The 17,627-nt window shown below is 37.7% G+C and overlaps 1 protein-coding gene across 2 annotated transcripts; it reads left to right on the forward strand.

Annotated features, from left to right (window-relative positions):
* Window positions 1–1,164: 1,164 nt before the first annotated feature.
* cd99 (CD99 molecule) lies at window positions 1,165–16,879 on the forward strand. 2 transcript variants are annotated; one of them, XM_020103828.2, is made up of 13 exons: window positions 1,165–1,406; window positions 4,596–4,628; window positions 5,798–5,857; window positions 6,627–6,659; window positions 6,923–6,973; window positions 7,087–7,125; window positions 7,920–7,973; window positions 8,085–8,165; window positions 10,807–10,839; window positions 10,956–10,976; window positions 14,005–14,121; window positions 14,234–14,287; window positions 15,224–16,879. In XM_020103828.2, the coding sequence occupies exons 1-13, from the start codon at window positions 1,343–1,345 to the stop codon at window positions 15,250–15,252; spliced, it is 669 nt and encodes a 222-aa protein (XP_019959387.2). In that variant the 5' UTR covers window positions 1,165–1,342; the 3' UTR covers window positions 15,253–16,879. The 2 variants fall into 2 exon arrangements, with proteins under 2 accessions (XP_019959387.2, XP_019959388.2); XM_020103829.2 differs by lacking the exons at window positions 14,005–14,121; window positions 14,234–14,287; window positions 15,224–16,879 and adding an exon at window positions 11,391–13,113 and having other exon boundaries at window positions 1,184–1,406.
* Window positions 16,880–17,627: the final 748 nt, after the last annotated feature.

Below are 17,627 nucleotides of genomic sequence, written 5' to 3' on the forward strand. Positions count from 1 at the left end.
CTCATGACCTTCTACAACACAGTGGTGGCATCAGTCATTTTCCAGGGACTGGTCTGCTGCGGACAGGAAGAGATTGAATAAACTGATCGGGAGGGCCAGTTCTGTCCCGGGGAGCTCTCTGGACCCAGCGGAGGTGGTGGGAGACAGGAGGATGTTGGTCAAACTGTCCTCCATGATGGAGACGGTCTCCCACCCCATGCAGGACTTTTTAACAACACGAAGCAGCTCCTGCAGTGATGGAGATTCCTGCTGCTGTCAGACTGTACAACAAGCACTGCACCCAGTAGACCACCATACACACTCCCTCCCTCTCTGTCTCACTCACACACACGCACACACACAGAACCTCATCATGTACAACCAATGCAGAAGTCTCAGTGCAATTTGTATATAGTAATGTATCTTTGTTTTATCTTATCTTTACTTTATATTCTTCACTTCTCATGCCTGTTTGATTATCTTGGTGTTGCATCATTGTTAATTTCCCAATCTTGGGACAATAAAGGATCTCTGATTCTGAAGCATTGGGGAACTCGGTTAAAGAACCGTTGACGCTAAATAATACTCAACGTTTATGGGTTTTATGCAACGATGCAGCAATGATCAGTTATCAAATAATAATAAAATAAAAATATAAATATTAAATAAAAATCAGTGCGATTGCAGCGGTATATTCTGATCTCCGGTATTGGGCTGGTGTGGTTGTCATTTCTGCTTCAGATTGAATAAAAACCCAAACTTTTTGTACTGACGATAAGGAAGGAGAAATAATGTTCACTCATCAGTTCATCCTTTCATTCACTTGCACACACACACATGAAGTAAACGGTGTCTCATCTCTTTTGATCGGCCATAGGGCTGGTTTTGCCACGCAAACCTGGCAACCCTACTGCGTGAGAATTGGTTATACAAGTTACTTTTCAATGGAAATGTGTGCTTCAGTGTAAATCGCAGCGGACAAACCGGTTTAATCTACATGTTTATACACTTCAACACACTTTCCCAGGTTATTTGTTTTTGCTGACGAGTAAGATCACTTACATTTAAAATGAATAAATACTCAGGAGCTCCGTTAAAGATCTTAAGTGGTGGATTTGATTTGTTTGAGGCCTTATATATCACCGATAGCTCAAAGATCAAAGCCAAATTCATTTACATAAGCACATAACGCCCATGTGGGGCTGTGCCACACCCAGCGTGTTCCTCCACGGCAAAGTTGACTCACGGACTGTAACAGGACACCAGCTGGAGAAGTGCGTCCTCGAAGTAGTGCGAGCTGAAGAACACTGAGCACTGAGACTTAAAGTTAAAGCCTAAGAAAGCGAAGAAAGAAACAGTCACCATGAAGTCTCACCTGAGGATTGTTTTACTTATTTTTCTCGTTGCAGGGACTTTAGGAGACGACGGTAAGCCACTTAATGTTTATTACGAAGTGTTTGTTTTGTTATTTTGTGCACACCACATAGTTGCAATGTGTGTTTTAGTTCACGGGCAATGTTAATTTAAGACTAAACGTTTCTATTTCTAAGACTATGCCATGATTTGCTGGCAGCAGTGGGAGGGGAATTCTTTTCCAGACATGTTACATGAGCCTCAGACAAACTGCAGGGTAGAACCCACCTTCTGCTTCCTGCAGCAGTTTTAGTTCCTCTTCATCATGTCTACATGTCTACACTTTAAGATCTGACAAATCCACCGTTGGACACGACGTGTTGGCTTAAGGATCATGACGTTATCCCAGAAATACGACATCCCATAATGACAAGCAAATAATTTATTTAAAGGTACAGTCTGTTGAATTTTGTGGTATCCAGTGGTGAAGTTGCATGTTCCAGCTGAACATCCCTTATCTCACCCTCCACTTCCAAACATGAAAAAGAACTTGTGGTAGCTTCAGTTTTCATAAAAACTCAAAAGGTGTTTAGTTTGTCCAGTCTGGACTAATGTAAAAAACATGGCGGCCCCCGAGGACCCCCTCGATGTAAATATAAAGTATTTAAATATAAAGGGTCTTTTCTGGGGTAAAGAAAACTACAATTCATACAATTTACATGAAATGAACTCGTGAAAACATCATGAGGATTATTTCAATTCAATTCAAAAGACTTTATTTTCCTTGCACGGCCATACTTGGTACACTAGCACGACGAAATTGTGGCCCAGTCCTCCTCCTCGATGCCAGACATACAATTAACGAGACACAAACCACTACACAAATTGAAATAAAAATAAGGGGATTGCAGGACAAAAGGCATTTAGCGAAGTGGATGTACTATACAAAAAAGAATCATTGTACCGATAATGTACCGATACATTCAGATAATATGCATATTTGGAGAAGTGCAAACTTTACAGAATAAATACTATATACGGATAATATATCGAGATAATCTGGGTAATATACAAAGTGTTTTATTGCATTGAAAATGCCCTGAAAGTGTTTATTGCACATTAAACTTCTACCAATAGTTCCCTTTCTTCCTAAATCTTACACACTGGACCTTTTAGTTGAGACAGTAATGAGATTTATCTTAACACATTTATTTTATGCCATTTTTCACATTTATTATATATATTTAATTTATGCCATACTAAATTGTGATCCTTGACATAAGGGTTTTTAAAATCAGTGGTCTGTGTACATTATGTTGTTGTAGAAGATAAAAAATACACATGAGAGAGCTAGACTTTCCACACTGGAACACTTATGCTCTGTTTTGATAATTATTTCTTTGGATTCCACACTTAAGTTATTATTTAGTTAAGAATTGTTTTAATCAATGTCCACTCGATATTTGTTACGTGTTGTGTGATTTGATGGGGACCTCAGTATTTAGGTCACGGTTATTGCTTGAAGCCTGCAGCTAATTATTATTTTCCAATATGTGATTGTGTGGATCCTTTTTTTGATCAACTGATCATTTATTTGAGGTTAGAGAATACTGAACAATTGTTTGTTACCCAAAGCTAGATTGATTTCTAAAAGGAATGTCTAGCCTGTATATACAACAAATTCAAATTTATTTATACCATATGATGACAAATGATTCATTTCACAAAATGAAATGTTTAATCAAAATATTAAATATCCATATATAATATAGATTATGTCTCTGATCTACACTATATGACATCATGCATTTTTATGCTATGCATGACACTATTTCTTGACTTCTTTAGGAATTCTTCATGATGATCATATGATGGGGAATTTTTTTTTTTTTTATCAATACAAGTTTCAGATTGTTCCTTTCGCCTTAGCCACAGAGCTTTGAGTAGTCATCAAGACTAGAAAAGCGCTATATAAAAACAGACCATTTACCATTTACAACTAAATACCCAATCTAACTTCTAACCCTAACCTTAAAAGCAAGTCTGAATCCTCCAACAGCCATTTGAAAGTGGGTCAGAGTATTGGCCAAACTCACCTCACAAGGTTTGTAAGTCTAGAAGGTTTAGGCTCAAAAAGGTCCTCACAACAACATGCACACAGGAAACACATCACTTTTCTGATGCTTTTTATTTGTCATAGTGCTATGCTGATTATGTTGAGGCTTTAAAATAATATTTAATATCCTAACACTGGATCATTTGTTACAATTAGATATATTTTTTTCATATATTCTGGAACAGCGGTGGTAAAACTGGCCCCAACTTGTCTGAGTATTCTTTAGGCATGCTAGCTATTGTGGCCCAGGCCTTTTAACCTCATAGGGCAACCCCAGAAACATACAGGATACTCGTCTTTTAAACAGAGGGAATGCAGCATGTTTTGGGCCATTCCTCCATGGTTTATTCATCATAGATTTAAATTAAATGTCTCATCCTTGTAAGAACCTTAACAACCAACAGTTGTAGCTGAGTTAAGGCTGGAATGGTTCAGTCTCAAAGCAGTATTCAGTTCAGATACTGCCGCTGGACACTATCTGCTGGATGTGGAAATCTGTTTGCTAACATGTTCACTACAATAAACATTCAGGATGATACGTTATGACAGCACTGTGACAGCTTTTCTCCGCTGTAATGAATTAGCCAAACAAATCAGTTACTGCAGGGTTCGGTCGAAGCTTGAGAACCACATCATATATACATATTGTGTTTTCCTTATGCCCAAAAGTGTCACTGATTAAAATTATTTGATTTTTTCATGTTACCGTGGTGCTTTACCTTCTAATCTGAAGTTCGCCCATATCATCATAACATAACATCACTCTTAGAATTGATATATGTCAGTACTCTATATTGTGTACATCAGAATTAGCCAGTTTGCCATATATCTATATTGTGTACTTTACAACCTCCTGGGCAAAAAGTGCTGGCATGTGCTTTGCTGTGGAGAAACACAACACTAGCCTCAGTAGTTATTCAGGTTTCAAAACTGCTTAGTGAGTTAGTGCTACCATAGCAACTAGCAAATAAACTGTATGACTCGTTGCATCATCTAAACATGAACACATCTTTCCACTTCTGTGGAAGGCAGATAAACTTGTGCTGGTCATTTGTTACGAGTCTCAAAACCGAGAAAAGACTAACTGTGCATCAGTCGATCTATGTCTTGTGCTGATTGTAATGTGGTCCCTTGTCTTTTCATGCAGGATTTAACCTATTAGATGCCCTCGGTGATCCAGGTGAGTGACTCTCTCAGTAGAAGTTGTAGTAGTAATAATAATAATAGTAATATGTTGTACAGTGTGAGTAAGCAACTGGACTTGCTTGTGTTTCTTGATGACGTTTCACCTTTCATCCAAGAGGCTTCCTCAGTCCGGTTACCACGTATATATTTCAGTGGTGGCTGGTGATAACATTTATTTTGGGGGCGCAGTTTTTCTTGACTGAAGCCAGACTCAACAACAACACAACACACTATACGCCAATCCTGTAGCCTTCATCGAGCTGCTGAGAAATACTAAGCCTGCCGCAAAAATGCAGCCTCATTGTTTCTAAATGACTGTGGCAACCTAATGCCACTTCTCGCACCCACGTCGTTATCCACAGTACCCTCTGTGCAGACACTTTGAAACAGCAAACGGGTGAAGTTTTTTTCTTGGTGTTTTTGTTAAGAAATCCCCCGATTTCCCACAGTTCCCCTGAAGACGGTCAGATCGCGGTGGAAGTTACTTCGTGACGGCAGATGTACCTGAGACGGCGTTGAGGGTCGACCAATCCCATTGAAAAAAACGTAAATCAATACCTATTGACTCTAAATTGGGAGTGTCCGGGTGCAGACAGCTGTGTCCCATGTAAAATCAACCAAAAATCAACCAATTAAAAAGCAGCCTCAGGTCGTGTGGTTGCTGAAACCTTCAGGACAACCGTTCACATCCATTTGGCCGGTGCCCCGCACCAGGAAGCAGCACCCCAGTATTAACCAGCAGCCACTGGTATATTTATACAACTTCTAAAGATACCATGACCTGGATTACTGAGACTCTCCACACAAGAGCTACCTCCGTTTCTTGTAGTGTACCTTAAGGTGTCTCTTCAGGTTTGCTTTTCTTTCCGGTCCTCTCTCTTCACTAAATGACACACTCACCTTTTCTCTTCGCATTATAATTAAAGTGGGCCAAAATTTGAACTCTTTTGTTGCTGCTGTGTTCTTTCCTCAGTGTATTTTATCTTATCTTCAACACCCCTATAGTGTTTAAGTGCATGGCTAAGTCCAGTGTAACACTGTTGCCATTCAAAAGACGTTTACATTGTGTCCCTTTTTTGAAAAAAATTAAATAAATCTTTTTTGTCAATGTATATTTCATAGATTACAGATTCTAACACTGGTTATGTCTTTTTATTCCTTTAGAACCAACACCTCCAAAACCTACGGAGAAACCAAAGGCCCCGGAGCAGCCTAAAAATGATGGTTTGCACCTCTCATAACATCCAGTGTAACGTCAGCCTGCTAGGAATGTTTCATTTTGACTTGTACGGTGTCCAGGAGGGTGGAGGTTTGGTTTCAGAAGAGTTCCTTCTACCCCTACTGTGTCCTTGAGGTTTATAATGATATCAGCCTTTCCACCAACTAACACTGTCTAGAATTTTTAAATAAGACTAAGAACGGTGACATCAGATCTGTGAAGCGAGCACCAGTGGTGCTTTGATCTAAATGCTCCCATCTGCAATACTGGCATGATGATTCTGAAACCATAGACAAAACCACGACACAAATCTTGTGTCGTGATAAAACAGCAGTGATGTTCCAACCTCAGCTAGCTTAAGCAGGAATGAAGTGTACGGCTAAGACGGATAATGTCAGTATTAGACAAACTTTTTTACCGGCTGGATTCAGTTCAATTTTTAATGTATTTTTATATATAGCACCAAGTCACAACATACTTTAACTCGAGGCACCTTACATAATAAGGTTGACACCTTAAAAGTCAAAGTAAACCCAACAGCTCCCACAATGAGTAAGCACTTAAAGAAAAACTCTCTCTGAACTGGAAGAAACCTCTAGAACCAGACTCAGTTTGTATGTATGAGAGGAAACGAGACAGTGAAATTTATAAACCGAATAATGTGCTAACTATGAACTTATAAATAATTTATTTGAGTGACGCTCTGTTTGTATATGATGGTTCGTTTGGCCCAATCCATGTGTTTGAATCCATCCCCCTTTCTTTTCCTCTCAGGTGGGCTGGACCTTCTAGACGCATTTGGACCAGGTAAAATCCACTGTTATTTTTGTTTGCTGTTTTTATTTCATGTATTACCCACCTGTACAAGACAAATGCAAAGACGAAAAATTAGTTTAGAGTTTGCTATAATCTTAGTTAGCAAGAAAAATTTCAGCCGTAGCAATGAAGTAGAAATAAGTAGGTCTAGACTGGATGCAGCTTTTCTCTGTATGATGTCTATGTATTTTGATATAATATGAATCTTGTCTGTGTTCTTTGTGTCCTCGTCTGCATTAATTATTTTTCTCCAGACGAGCCAGCTGCAACTGTGAAGCCAAAGAATCCAAGTTCTGGTGACACTGGTAGGCTGGTTACGTTTTTTCAGCCACATCATGGGTTTGCTTGTGCTCGGGTTTCAAATGTTGTTTGGGATTCGAATCAACCGTGTTGTGTTTTGTGTGCTTGTGTATTACAGGTGGCTTCGGATTTAATCTGGACGATGCATTGGGTCCAGGTAAAGCTGTCACATGAAAATGGTTAAAACAAATATACGGCTCTCACCGTATATTTACTATGTCAGTTGACTTTTTGCAGAACCCCCTTTACTATTAGCAATTGTCCAGTTATAGCAACTGTAATTATAGGCATGGCAGGCATGTCAATCTTTAGATCGCCCAACATGATTTAATATTAATAATTTGAATCATAATATTCATAATATACTTATTATCTTATTATCTGCAGCAGTAAGTGTAAATTCTAAAGGCAGGGGCATTTTATTCTGTATTAGTTCATGGTGTTACAGATAATGTTTAAAAAGCATCACCCCCTTATGATACTGTCACACAGGTTAGGCTAATGTTTAACTGTCCTACTCTGCTGGATTTGGTGATGTTTACACTCAAGAAACCGGAGCCAAACTCTTATCTAGTGTTCACCAAACATACTGGCAAGGCATCATGCGAAAAGCATTTTCTCTTGTTACATTTAAAGGGATTTTTATTTTTTTAAATACTAAACAATAAAGCATAAATGTCCAAGTATGTAATTTAAGCAGGCAAATGTTAAATTTTCAACCAGAAGAAAATAATGACTTGTTTACCCTTGAGGGTAGGATTAAGAACAGTAAGATATGAATATATGCATATTTGTTATACTTTATTCTTTCCTTAAAAACGAACGTATATTCTCAAACTGATATCTTGTTCATTTTGATTTCTTGCTTATTCAGCTTTTCTTTTGGTTTCTTACCCTTGAAATTAATTCCACCATTGTGATCCTTTGGTGATAATATATTTGTACTCACAGACTCCAACCCCAAACCTGACAAACCTGCTGTCAACCCACCAAATAGTGGAGGAGGTAAGCTTTAAAATGGTTCAAATCATCAATCACTTCATTTAGAATCTGCTTTCTCTTTATCATAGAGCTGCATGATTGTATTGTATAAACAATATTGTACTTTTCTTGCAGGAGGTGGAGCACTTGATAACAACGACCTGCTCGATGTTATTGGTGGGGATTACAAGCCTGATGGAGGCCGCTCAGCTGGAGGTAATCGTCACACTAAAAACATTTCTCTTTTTAATTTGGGCTTTAATTTGTGTTGTCAGTCACTGAATCGTCACAATGTCACTTCACATTCACTCACAGTCATATGAGTTCAATTAGACGCTGGAATCTTTATATCCGAATTGAAGTGGATTAGTAGTATGAGCTAGTTTGAACCAAGGTTATTATAGTTTTGACATTTTCATTAGTTTTTATTTTTACTTAGTTTTCCAGTTTGCTTTTTTATTTCAGTTTAGTTTTAGTTAGTTCAACAAGTGATTTTGTAGTTTTAGTTTAGTTTTTATTTTGAGGAATCGACTAGTTTCAGTTTAGTTTTTATTTTGAGGAATCGACTAGTTTCAGTTTAGTTTTTATTTAGTTTGAGTTTTTCCATTTATTAAGAGAAAGCCTTGACTTGTAGAAGCAGAAAAGTTTTGCATTGCTCATTGTAGTTTTTATTTAGTTTTCGTTTTTTTGTAATTGTCGTTTTTATTTTTACTTCAGTTAACTAAATTATTTTTTCATTGCTAGTTTTAGCTTTAGTCTTAGTTTTCGTTAACTATAATAACCCTGATCCATACTTTTCAGTACATGTTATGGTTCTCTCCAACTATGTGCTGCTTCTGTTGTTTGTTTTGATGTCCTTCACTACTTCTGACTCAGCCAAGTTGAGTAATTCAAGGGAATGTTCATCGGAATATTTATTTCTTGTCATAGTAACTGATTTTGATTTGGTGTGAGTATGAAAAAAGGGGCTAAAGGGAAATGGAAATAGATTGTATTAAAGAAAAGACAGATGTGTTTGTCACAGACAGCAGGAGTCATGCAAGGCTTAGGCAAGCAGTGTGTTTTAATGGTAGAGTGTGGAGTATGTGACTTGTTCGTGTAAACTGCAGAATGCCCCAACAGACAGTTTGCGTTCTGAGGAACATCCGATCTGAGTCATCTCAGTTATGAAAAGTTGTGCCTGCAAAAAGACACTTCACCACAGTTCACACTTATTGCGGTTGAAATGTATAACTTAAAAGGGGAAATGGAAAGAAATGATGCAAATATAAAGAATTGTAATTCCCTCTTTTCTACTATGAATTATGTTTTTCACGCATCAGAAATCCTCACTGTTGCTATGCTCAAGTTGAATTACAACGCACAGATTTAGTGGTTGTGTTTTTCATTAGTTATAGAAAAACCCTTTTTTCTTCTGAATTAGGAAAACAGATGGTTGTTGCTGCATATCAGCCCAACCCATAAGCAAGCTTTTGTAAGTGCAGAGTTTCAACAGGGCGGCTGTGGCTGAGGGATAGAGCGGGCTTCCCGCAGTTAGATCCCAGTCTTCCCCATCTGCATGCAAAAAAAGTGCTGCTAATAGATGCACTGTATGAATGCGTGTTTCTGAATGGGTGAATGGTAAACTATACTGTAAAGCGCTTTGGGTGGTCATCAAGACTATATAAATACAAACCATTTCACAGAGGAGACTAAAGAGACAGGATATGTTTGCTTCCATGAAAGTGAGTGCCTCAACTATTTTGCTAATTCAGAAAAAACTAGCAGTATTTATTTTAATAAAAATTACTTAGCGAATTACTTACACAGACACAGACACTGTCTGTTGTTTTGGTAGATCTTGTCTTTGTGTCTCTGTACTGTTGTTCAGTCAGAGCATGGAAGGAATCGGTTGTTCTGCCAAAGAAAGAAAAATGAATATAAAGCCACAGGCTAATTAGAACCACATGACTGGTTTTCACATCTAAAGCGGCAGCGACAGTAACCTGTTATTAACTGCAGCTTACTGCACTCACAACTCCTCAGTTGGAATTTTACTTATATTGAACACAAACTTGCAAAACGGGAGCTTTATACTTACTTACTTCATAGCATATGTGATATGTGTTATTACATGTGATATTATATATCATTTTATACAATATTCTTGTCTTTTTGCACATTATATTTACATATTCATAGTATATTATCTAGTATCTTGTATGTACAGTATATCGCGTATACTCAAGTATTTATATGCATATATAATACCTATACTATATATCATATTATATCATATCGTGTATATATATATTTATACATGTGTTCATATTATATATTATATATCTATGTGTATATTATTATTATTATTACTATTATTGTTATTCTTATAATATACTATTGCTGCCATTATTACTACATACTGTTATTTTTATTATATACTGTTGTTATACTGGTATTGTATATATATATAAAATAGTTTATATATATTATTGTTGTTATTATTACTATGTATTATATTATATACTATATATACTGTACTATTATTATATACTGTTTAGTAACAATAACATTACCATCATATCATCAGTACTATTACCATCATTTTGCCACTGCAAGACGATGGTAATATCTACCTGTTTTTTAAGTGTCCTTGTCCTATTCTGTGTTTCTATTTTTTTCTACCTCATATCTTATTCTATTGTATTTTTATTGTGTCCAAATACCGAACTGCTACGACGACCTAATTTCCCTTTGGAGATAAATAAAGTAATGTATCTATCTTGATGAGACAGTAATCTTGATCTGCTCAGTCATACCCACAGTTCCACTACCACTAAATGTCTAACTTGACTTTTTCTTATTTTATTGAACGCAGGCCATGCAGAGGACCCGGGCTATGATCCTCACGGTATGTTCTTTTATTTACTTTACAGGTCTCCAGACACCCAAACAAGTCAACGTGTCTGTCTTTTCTCTGACCGTCATAGACTTTGTCGATTGATTTGCTATCTGTATTCTTCACAGGTGGTGCCGATCAACCTCAAGGTAAATCCACCATCGCTCTCGCTCCTCTGGGTGTACTTCTTGTCTTTGTGTGTGCATGCTCTTTCAGTGTGGGCATCATTAGCCCCCCCCCCCCCCAGTGATCTGCCCTTGTGCTGCTTTTGGGCATTTCCTGTTTCCTGCCTTAGATGAAGCGGTATACTGCTTCTGTTTTTTCCCCCCGAACAGTTTTCATTGCCCATGTATTGTGAATTGTGGTTTTCAAAGCAATGGGTTTTTGAATATTTGTCAGACTTAGTTTAGATTAGTTGGATCTATTGTCTTTTCACCTGACAAACTTGGCAACTTTGGTTATAAATTGGACCTTGGCTTGAGTTTCATAGTGGCATATTCTTCATATTGATACCCCTGGTCTGGTTTCTCTGGCTAAAACGATACAATTGTGTGTCGTTGCAGATCCAGACCTTCCGTGGGGCCAAATCCTGAAGATGCTAAATGCTAACATGCCAGAGGAATTCTATATGTGGATGTCCAACTTAAAGCAAAACTTAATGACCCTGTTAGAGAGGGCCATGAATCTTCTCCAAGCTATACCATGAGCCATTGGTCCATTTATGTTCTGACTGGCTTTCCGATCTGAGGTTGCTGTTGATGAGTGATTTACTAGTGAGTTACAAATGTCTGTTGGATTGGATGTAAAAATATATCAGGGAGTTTGTAAAGCCAGGAATCAAAGAGGTGATGAAAGTTTTCTCATTTTTTGTTCCTAACATTTGGAATTCCATGGTTGTGGGGTGCGCCCCTGTGTGCTTAAGCTTAAAGTACTTCAACTGGAGCTCTGGTGCTCCTCCACAATTACAGGGAGTGGACAAAATAACAGAAATACTTTGGTAATTTGGTAATGTGTGAAAGGGAACCTCAAGTCCAGATCCAATCCCCCCGGTCATCCTCTGGAGGATGTTTAAAAACGGCCACTGACTGTTTCACAAAGTGGTTTAACTGCAGACTTATACGGGAAAGGAGGCCCTAGGATATATTTATTATAAAAATAAAGTGTATATATGACTTATCTAGTGAAGTTGCAGATCACAAGGACCAATAATTGGCACTGCATGTAATCCACATTCTGTTTTCCAGGAGTATTCAAATTGCATGGGGGCCGATGTTCCAACATACATGCACAGTGTATATACAGTGCATATGGAAACTAGCCCTACAATTAAATTCAGGTTTGTTGTAAATGAGATGTTTCTATTAATTTGTCCACCCCTTTGACAGTGAAAGAGACCTTGAGGTGTTTTTATATTTCTGTGATTAGACTCTCTTCAAGAGCTCTTTCTGTCTTTCCGACTCGGCTCAGTTGTTGTCAAAGTTTACAGAGAGCCACGCTAACTGCTGAGCCACCATCAGGTTAAAACTATGCAGCACTGCAAGTACTATATAGTACTGAGTTTGGGTGTGTATGCTTTCCTTTTTTTTCCCTTCATCTCTACACCCTGCTCTCTGCCATGACTCATTCATGTGTTGCTGTTAGACACCTTTATTCCTAAGGTGGAGTTTGAACTCCTGTTACCTACAACATCTATTTGAATGGGCTATTTTTTGTTTTTATGATGGGAGGCCATATTCCTGGTATTTTATTACCACTAAACAAGTTCATATGTCAGGAAATGAAGACAGCACTGTTCCCAGATGCCAGCTCTGTTTTGTTCAGTTTTGAGATTTCAAAATTCACTCAAAAGCAAATATATTTGATTTGTATGTTGTGGCTTTGTGAATGTTTTTTTCCGCCCTGCCTTTCTTGGCATGTGTGGCTACTACCTTTGCACTCACTGTCAATTCAAAGTCAGCATACAGTCTTAGCATTCCCAGCAGTCAGCTAAGAAATCCAAGATGTAGTGTTGTAAACCTGTTCCTCTTATGTTTCTTCTTCTCATCATCTTTGGATAATGTTTAATTTGAGATATTTTAGCACATGATGGTTTTTTTTCCCCTTTTGGTACTTTGTAGCTTATGAATAGTTCTTTTTGTATTTCGGTAACTGGCAGATATTTATTTTTGGTGGGTTCTTTGTAAATCCTTTCGTAAGTTCGCCTTGAGTCTTTATAGGATTTGCAACTTTGATGTGTAACAAAGTGACGACTGCTGTGATAATGAATAAACGGTGCATTGTCAGTTATCAGTTTGAATTAATGATCCATCAAGGCTGGGGAAGCAAATGAACAAAGTGGAAAACAGATTATTGGGAGTCCTTGTGAAACCTGAATGAAAATTGCAAGGGGTTCAATACATTTCCGTGTGATCACCTTTCGACAACCAAGCTGGGCCGGGACAGATTGAAGCCCTCAGAGGTAAGAATCCAGTCTGAGCAGAAACACTGTTCAAGGCCCTCAGGTGCCCTGCATGTGTGTGGGAAAGAACAAGCACCTCATGCTCAACATATCTCAGCAGTAAGTCATGCTGTAGGCTGGCATCCTGTTTTCTTTTGTATTTTTTCTTTATGTGTCCAGGCAACGCCCTATTTTCGCACACCGTGCCATCGTGACACATGACTCTAGCTCATGACTCACTGCAGTTTTTAAAATCAGGCCAGCCGACAGAACAGCTTGGCTTATTGGTTTGTCTGTGTGTGCGTGCGCTGCCTTTGTGCTCCACCCTTCCCTGGTGTTTGGGTGTGTTTGTTTTTTAACTCTTAATCCACCTTAATCCACCATCAGGATCGTTTGAGACCTTTTACTTACATTCGGTTAGATTTCGCCCTGATTCTCAGCTCATAAGCAACAAAATGTGTTTATTTGAACTTTTTAAAGTTTCTCCTTGCAGTGTGTTTGTTGGGTGAACCTTTTCCAACTCAAAGTAGACTGTTGCTTAAAGTTATTGACTGCCATCTTGTGGAAAAAGGAGGTTATAACACCTCACTGATTTGGAAATGTCTACAATTCATCAAATACTTACGCTTGAAATATGGTTAAGGTGACTGTAAATCTGCAGGAAGGCAGTTCAAGTCGATGTAATGTCTATTGAAGTCATAAAGACATCTGTGTGTGTGTGTGTTTGCTTTGTCCTGCAGAAGCTGGATCTGGACAGATTGCAGGAATTGTCAGTGCCATAGGAGTCGCTCTGGCCGGGGCAGCAGGCAGTTACTTTGCTTACCAGAAGAAAAAGCTCTGCTTCAAGCTGCAGGGAGGTCAGTATGTTTTTTATTAAAATCCAAAACCTGATATTTTTACAATGGCATAAATTAATACAGTTATCACAGCAGATAATGGAGAAATCATATTAATAAAACTTTCCTTCAGGTGCAGATCCTGAAAGTGGCAAAGGCCAGCATGGCACTAACTCTGACCCTCAAGGTGAGTTTCTTTGTTTTTCTTGGACACTTACTGCAACCAAGATTTGCTGTTTACATTATACTGAAGGGCAATTAGGTAGGTGTCTCACCACCGTGAATTTACAGCACAGCAAAGAGTCCGAAAATATAGTAGTCTCACATGTAGTCTCCTCATGGTGCAGGAGAGCCTGAATTAGGTGTTCAGCTGATAGAGATCTGTTGCAGGCCACCACATATGACCTTCTTTATGCTCAAAGTTATTCATGACTCATGACCTAATTTCATGGAGGGCACCCTCTTTCAAAGAGAGATATTTCCTCCTGCCATCTTGTTCGAAAGGCAAGGTCCCTTCTAGCCTCTCAGCATTTTTATACATGAACATGAAAAGATGATAATACAGCTTTAAAATTAATTACTACTACTATGTAATCATAAGAACCATATTTAAGCCTATAAAACCTTACTTATTGTCAGTAAAGGTACTGAATTACTTGCAGTAATTCAATTCAATTCCATTTACTCATCATATACATTATCTCCAGGCAATTTACATGCTAAGGCTGAGACCTTAAAAATTATAGAGAGCAGTTCCCACAATGACTGGGAGAAACCTTTACCAGAAAGCAGAGAAAAAATGGGGAACTGAGGAGAGGTGGGTGGAAAAGAGTAGTGTAACCATCATATTTAAGCTCTGCCAGACTGGTTATTTTAATGGAAATGGTAAGAATGATGATTATAGATAGAAGCACTAGTTAATATAGTATTAATAATAATAATAACAATGCAGAATGAGAGAGAGAGAGAGACCGTGGGAGGAAAAAACACAGCGCTATCTAGATATGTATCATTCAACAAGTCTGTAGGCTGACACCTAGTGGTGAATTGCAGATAGTGCCGATAGTTACTCTACATTGTGCATTGACTCTTACACCTGTTGTTCTGTTCTTTTAACTTCCAGTATTCAGCAACCTGCTCAGGACAAACTAGACAGCCTCTTTTAAAGCACAAGACAAAAGAGGACCCCACGACAACACAGAAGTTTATTCAACTCTCACCTCTTCACCTCTGGTCCATGACATGAGACCTTCTCTGCGTCTTTCTGCAGCCTGATTACTTAAAACTATAATAGCTGAAGCCTAACTGAGTCAAAAATACACATAGTTATGTACCATTTATTGCTCCATTCACTTTTAACAAAACCTCAATCCTAGTTGTTTTAGAGCCATGTGATGATTTCAGCATGTAGATTTGCACGGAGTCTGTGTCTATGTGCTTTGGTTGAGTCCTGTAACAGTTTTCTTTCTTTTCATCATCTTAACGTTGTGTAGTTTAACAATGTGTCTGCATCGGTGGGGCGATGACGTCCTGTGATTCATTGTAGTAGTAGACACATTCGTTTGGTATCTAAGAATGATAGAACACCTTTAACTGTGTTTGTGTGGCTCAGAATGTGAATGCTTTTACTGCTTCATCTGTTTTTTCAGCGTAAGCTCCGATCAGAGCAACTCAACTCTACCTGCAGAACTTTCAAACTAAAAGCCTACCAGTAACTAGATTTGTTGAGTTAAGGCTTTTAATTGTATTCCTCAGGAAGGACGTATTTTAATTGACAGCAATTAAACAAAATCGGCAAATCAAATAAACCATATGGAGTAAACTTTCCCTTTTGTGTTATCACGCATAATTTTTTTTAATTTAACCATTTTTTGTAACGATCTCATAGATTATTGTCGCCATTTTGTGGGGTGTTTTATTTAGTTTTATTCTTTCATAGCTGCACTGACCTTTTTTTTTTTTTGCTGTAGTTACAAACTCACAGAAAATGTGTCTCTTGTGGGTCACAACTTTGCTTTAACAAGCCAATTTGTTTTATTATTATAATTGTTATTTTTGTTATTTAAGACTCAGATGTATTTTTGCTCTTTTTGCTTGCAAAGCAGCATAACATGAATCACTTTGGAGTCTATGCATTTTTAAAGACAGGTATTATCATCTGCATTTACATCTCCATTACATTTTGGTGCATTTTCTTATTATCAATCCACTGCGGCGGAGGAAGAAAGCAACTAGAGAAAACACAAAAAGCTAATAATAAATTTCACACGTGCTGCAAACATGCAAAACAAAACCAAATAGACAATTGCAAATAAGTGTTGCCTATTAGCAGAGCAATCGTCTGCTTGTATGCGTCTTAATTTGCAATATGCTCTCTAGGAAACTGTTATCAGTTTCTTTAATCACAAATAAGCACATAGACAAGTATGTATACTAATAAGAATTATTGCATTAGGGCTGCCAGTTGAATAAGAATTGTTGTGATGCCAAAATATTACAATGAATTGCATCCTTGTGAGCTGTAAATACTTAAGAATAATGTTTATAGATATCCGTTGACTTTTGCTTTAGGCTTAGTGCTGCAGTGTGCTTTGAGCATTTCAATATCAATATGCTCATGAGCTCAGTTTGAAGTGTATTTTGAGAATTTCTTTTGTTCCAACTTTACAAGCAGAAACGTTATTCAGGTATATCTCGTGACGATTAGATGAATGTTACTTTTGGAGTGGATTTAAAGTGTGTGTACATGTTTTCAATAAAGTGCTGTTGTGTACAGTTACTCTGTTATATTCTGCTGTATAGTTACCAATCCAAGTTGAGCAGAGATATTTATTTTGAATTTTTCATGCACAACTAATGGTTCTCATCGACAAACAGGTCCTGTAACATCAAGCTAGTTCATTTAAAAACATGATAACTGAGAGAGATTCTCTTGAACTCTATGTGCACTTTAAATTTTACTGATTTGGTGTATTGGATAGCCACAGACCGCTGGTCAGCGACGAGGCATTGAATGCTCTCCAGAATTTTTTTTTAATACTGTCAGCACAATGGTCAACACAATCCATCTATCCTCTTGTTGATTAAAGGTCCAGTGTGTAAGATTTAGGTGAAAGGGAACTATTGGCAGACATTTAATGTTGAATAATCCTCATGATGTTTTCACTAGTTCATTTCATCTAAATTGTATGAATTGTAGTTTTCTTTACCCCAGAAAAGACCTTTTATATTGAAATACTTTATATTTACATCGAGGAGACCCTCTCTACGGAGGCCGCCATGTTTTTTACATTAGTCCAGACTGGACAAACTAAACACCTTTTGAGTTTTTATGACAACTGAAGCTACCACAGGTTATTTTTCATGTTTGGAAGGAGAGGGTGAGGTGAGGGGTGTTCAGCTGCAACATGCAACTTCAACACTAGATATCACTAAATTCTACACACTGTACCTTTAATGTAAGTGGTTCTATGCAAAGCAACATGAACTATAAATCATACATATTTCACAAAACTGTGAGGAACAAC

The sequence above is a fragment of the Paralichthys olivaceus genome, chromosome 24 (assembly GCF_024713975.1).
Source record: "Paralichthys olivaceus isolate ysfri-2021 chromosome 24, ASM2471397v2, whole genome shotgun sequence".
Taxonomy (NCBI): domain Eukaryota; kingdom Metazoa; phylum Chordata; class Actinopteri; order Pleuronectiformes; family Paralichthyidae; genus Paralichthys; species Paralichthys olivaceus.

What these genes read in the sequence shown, in the direction of transcription:
- cd99 (XM_020103828.2), top strand. Translation starts at nt 1,343, where the DNA reads ATGAAGTCTCACCTGAGGATTGTTTTACTTATTTTTCTCGTTGCAGGG. An exon ending in TGGAGGCCGCTCAGCTGGAG is followed by an intron (nt 8,166 to 10,806) that starts GTAATCGTCACA and finishes TATTGAACGCAG; the next exon opens with GCCATGCAGAGGACCCGGGC. An exon ending in CCCGGGCTATGATCCTCACG is followed by an intron (nt 10,840 to 10,955) that starts GTATGTTCTTTT and finishes TATTCTTCACAG; the next exon opens with GTGGTGCCGATCAACCTCAA.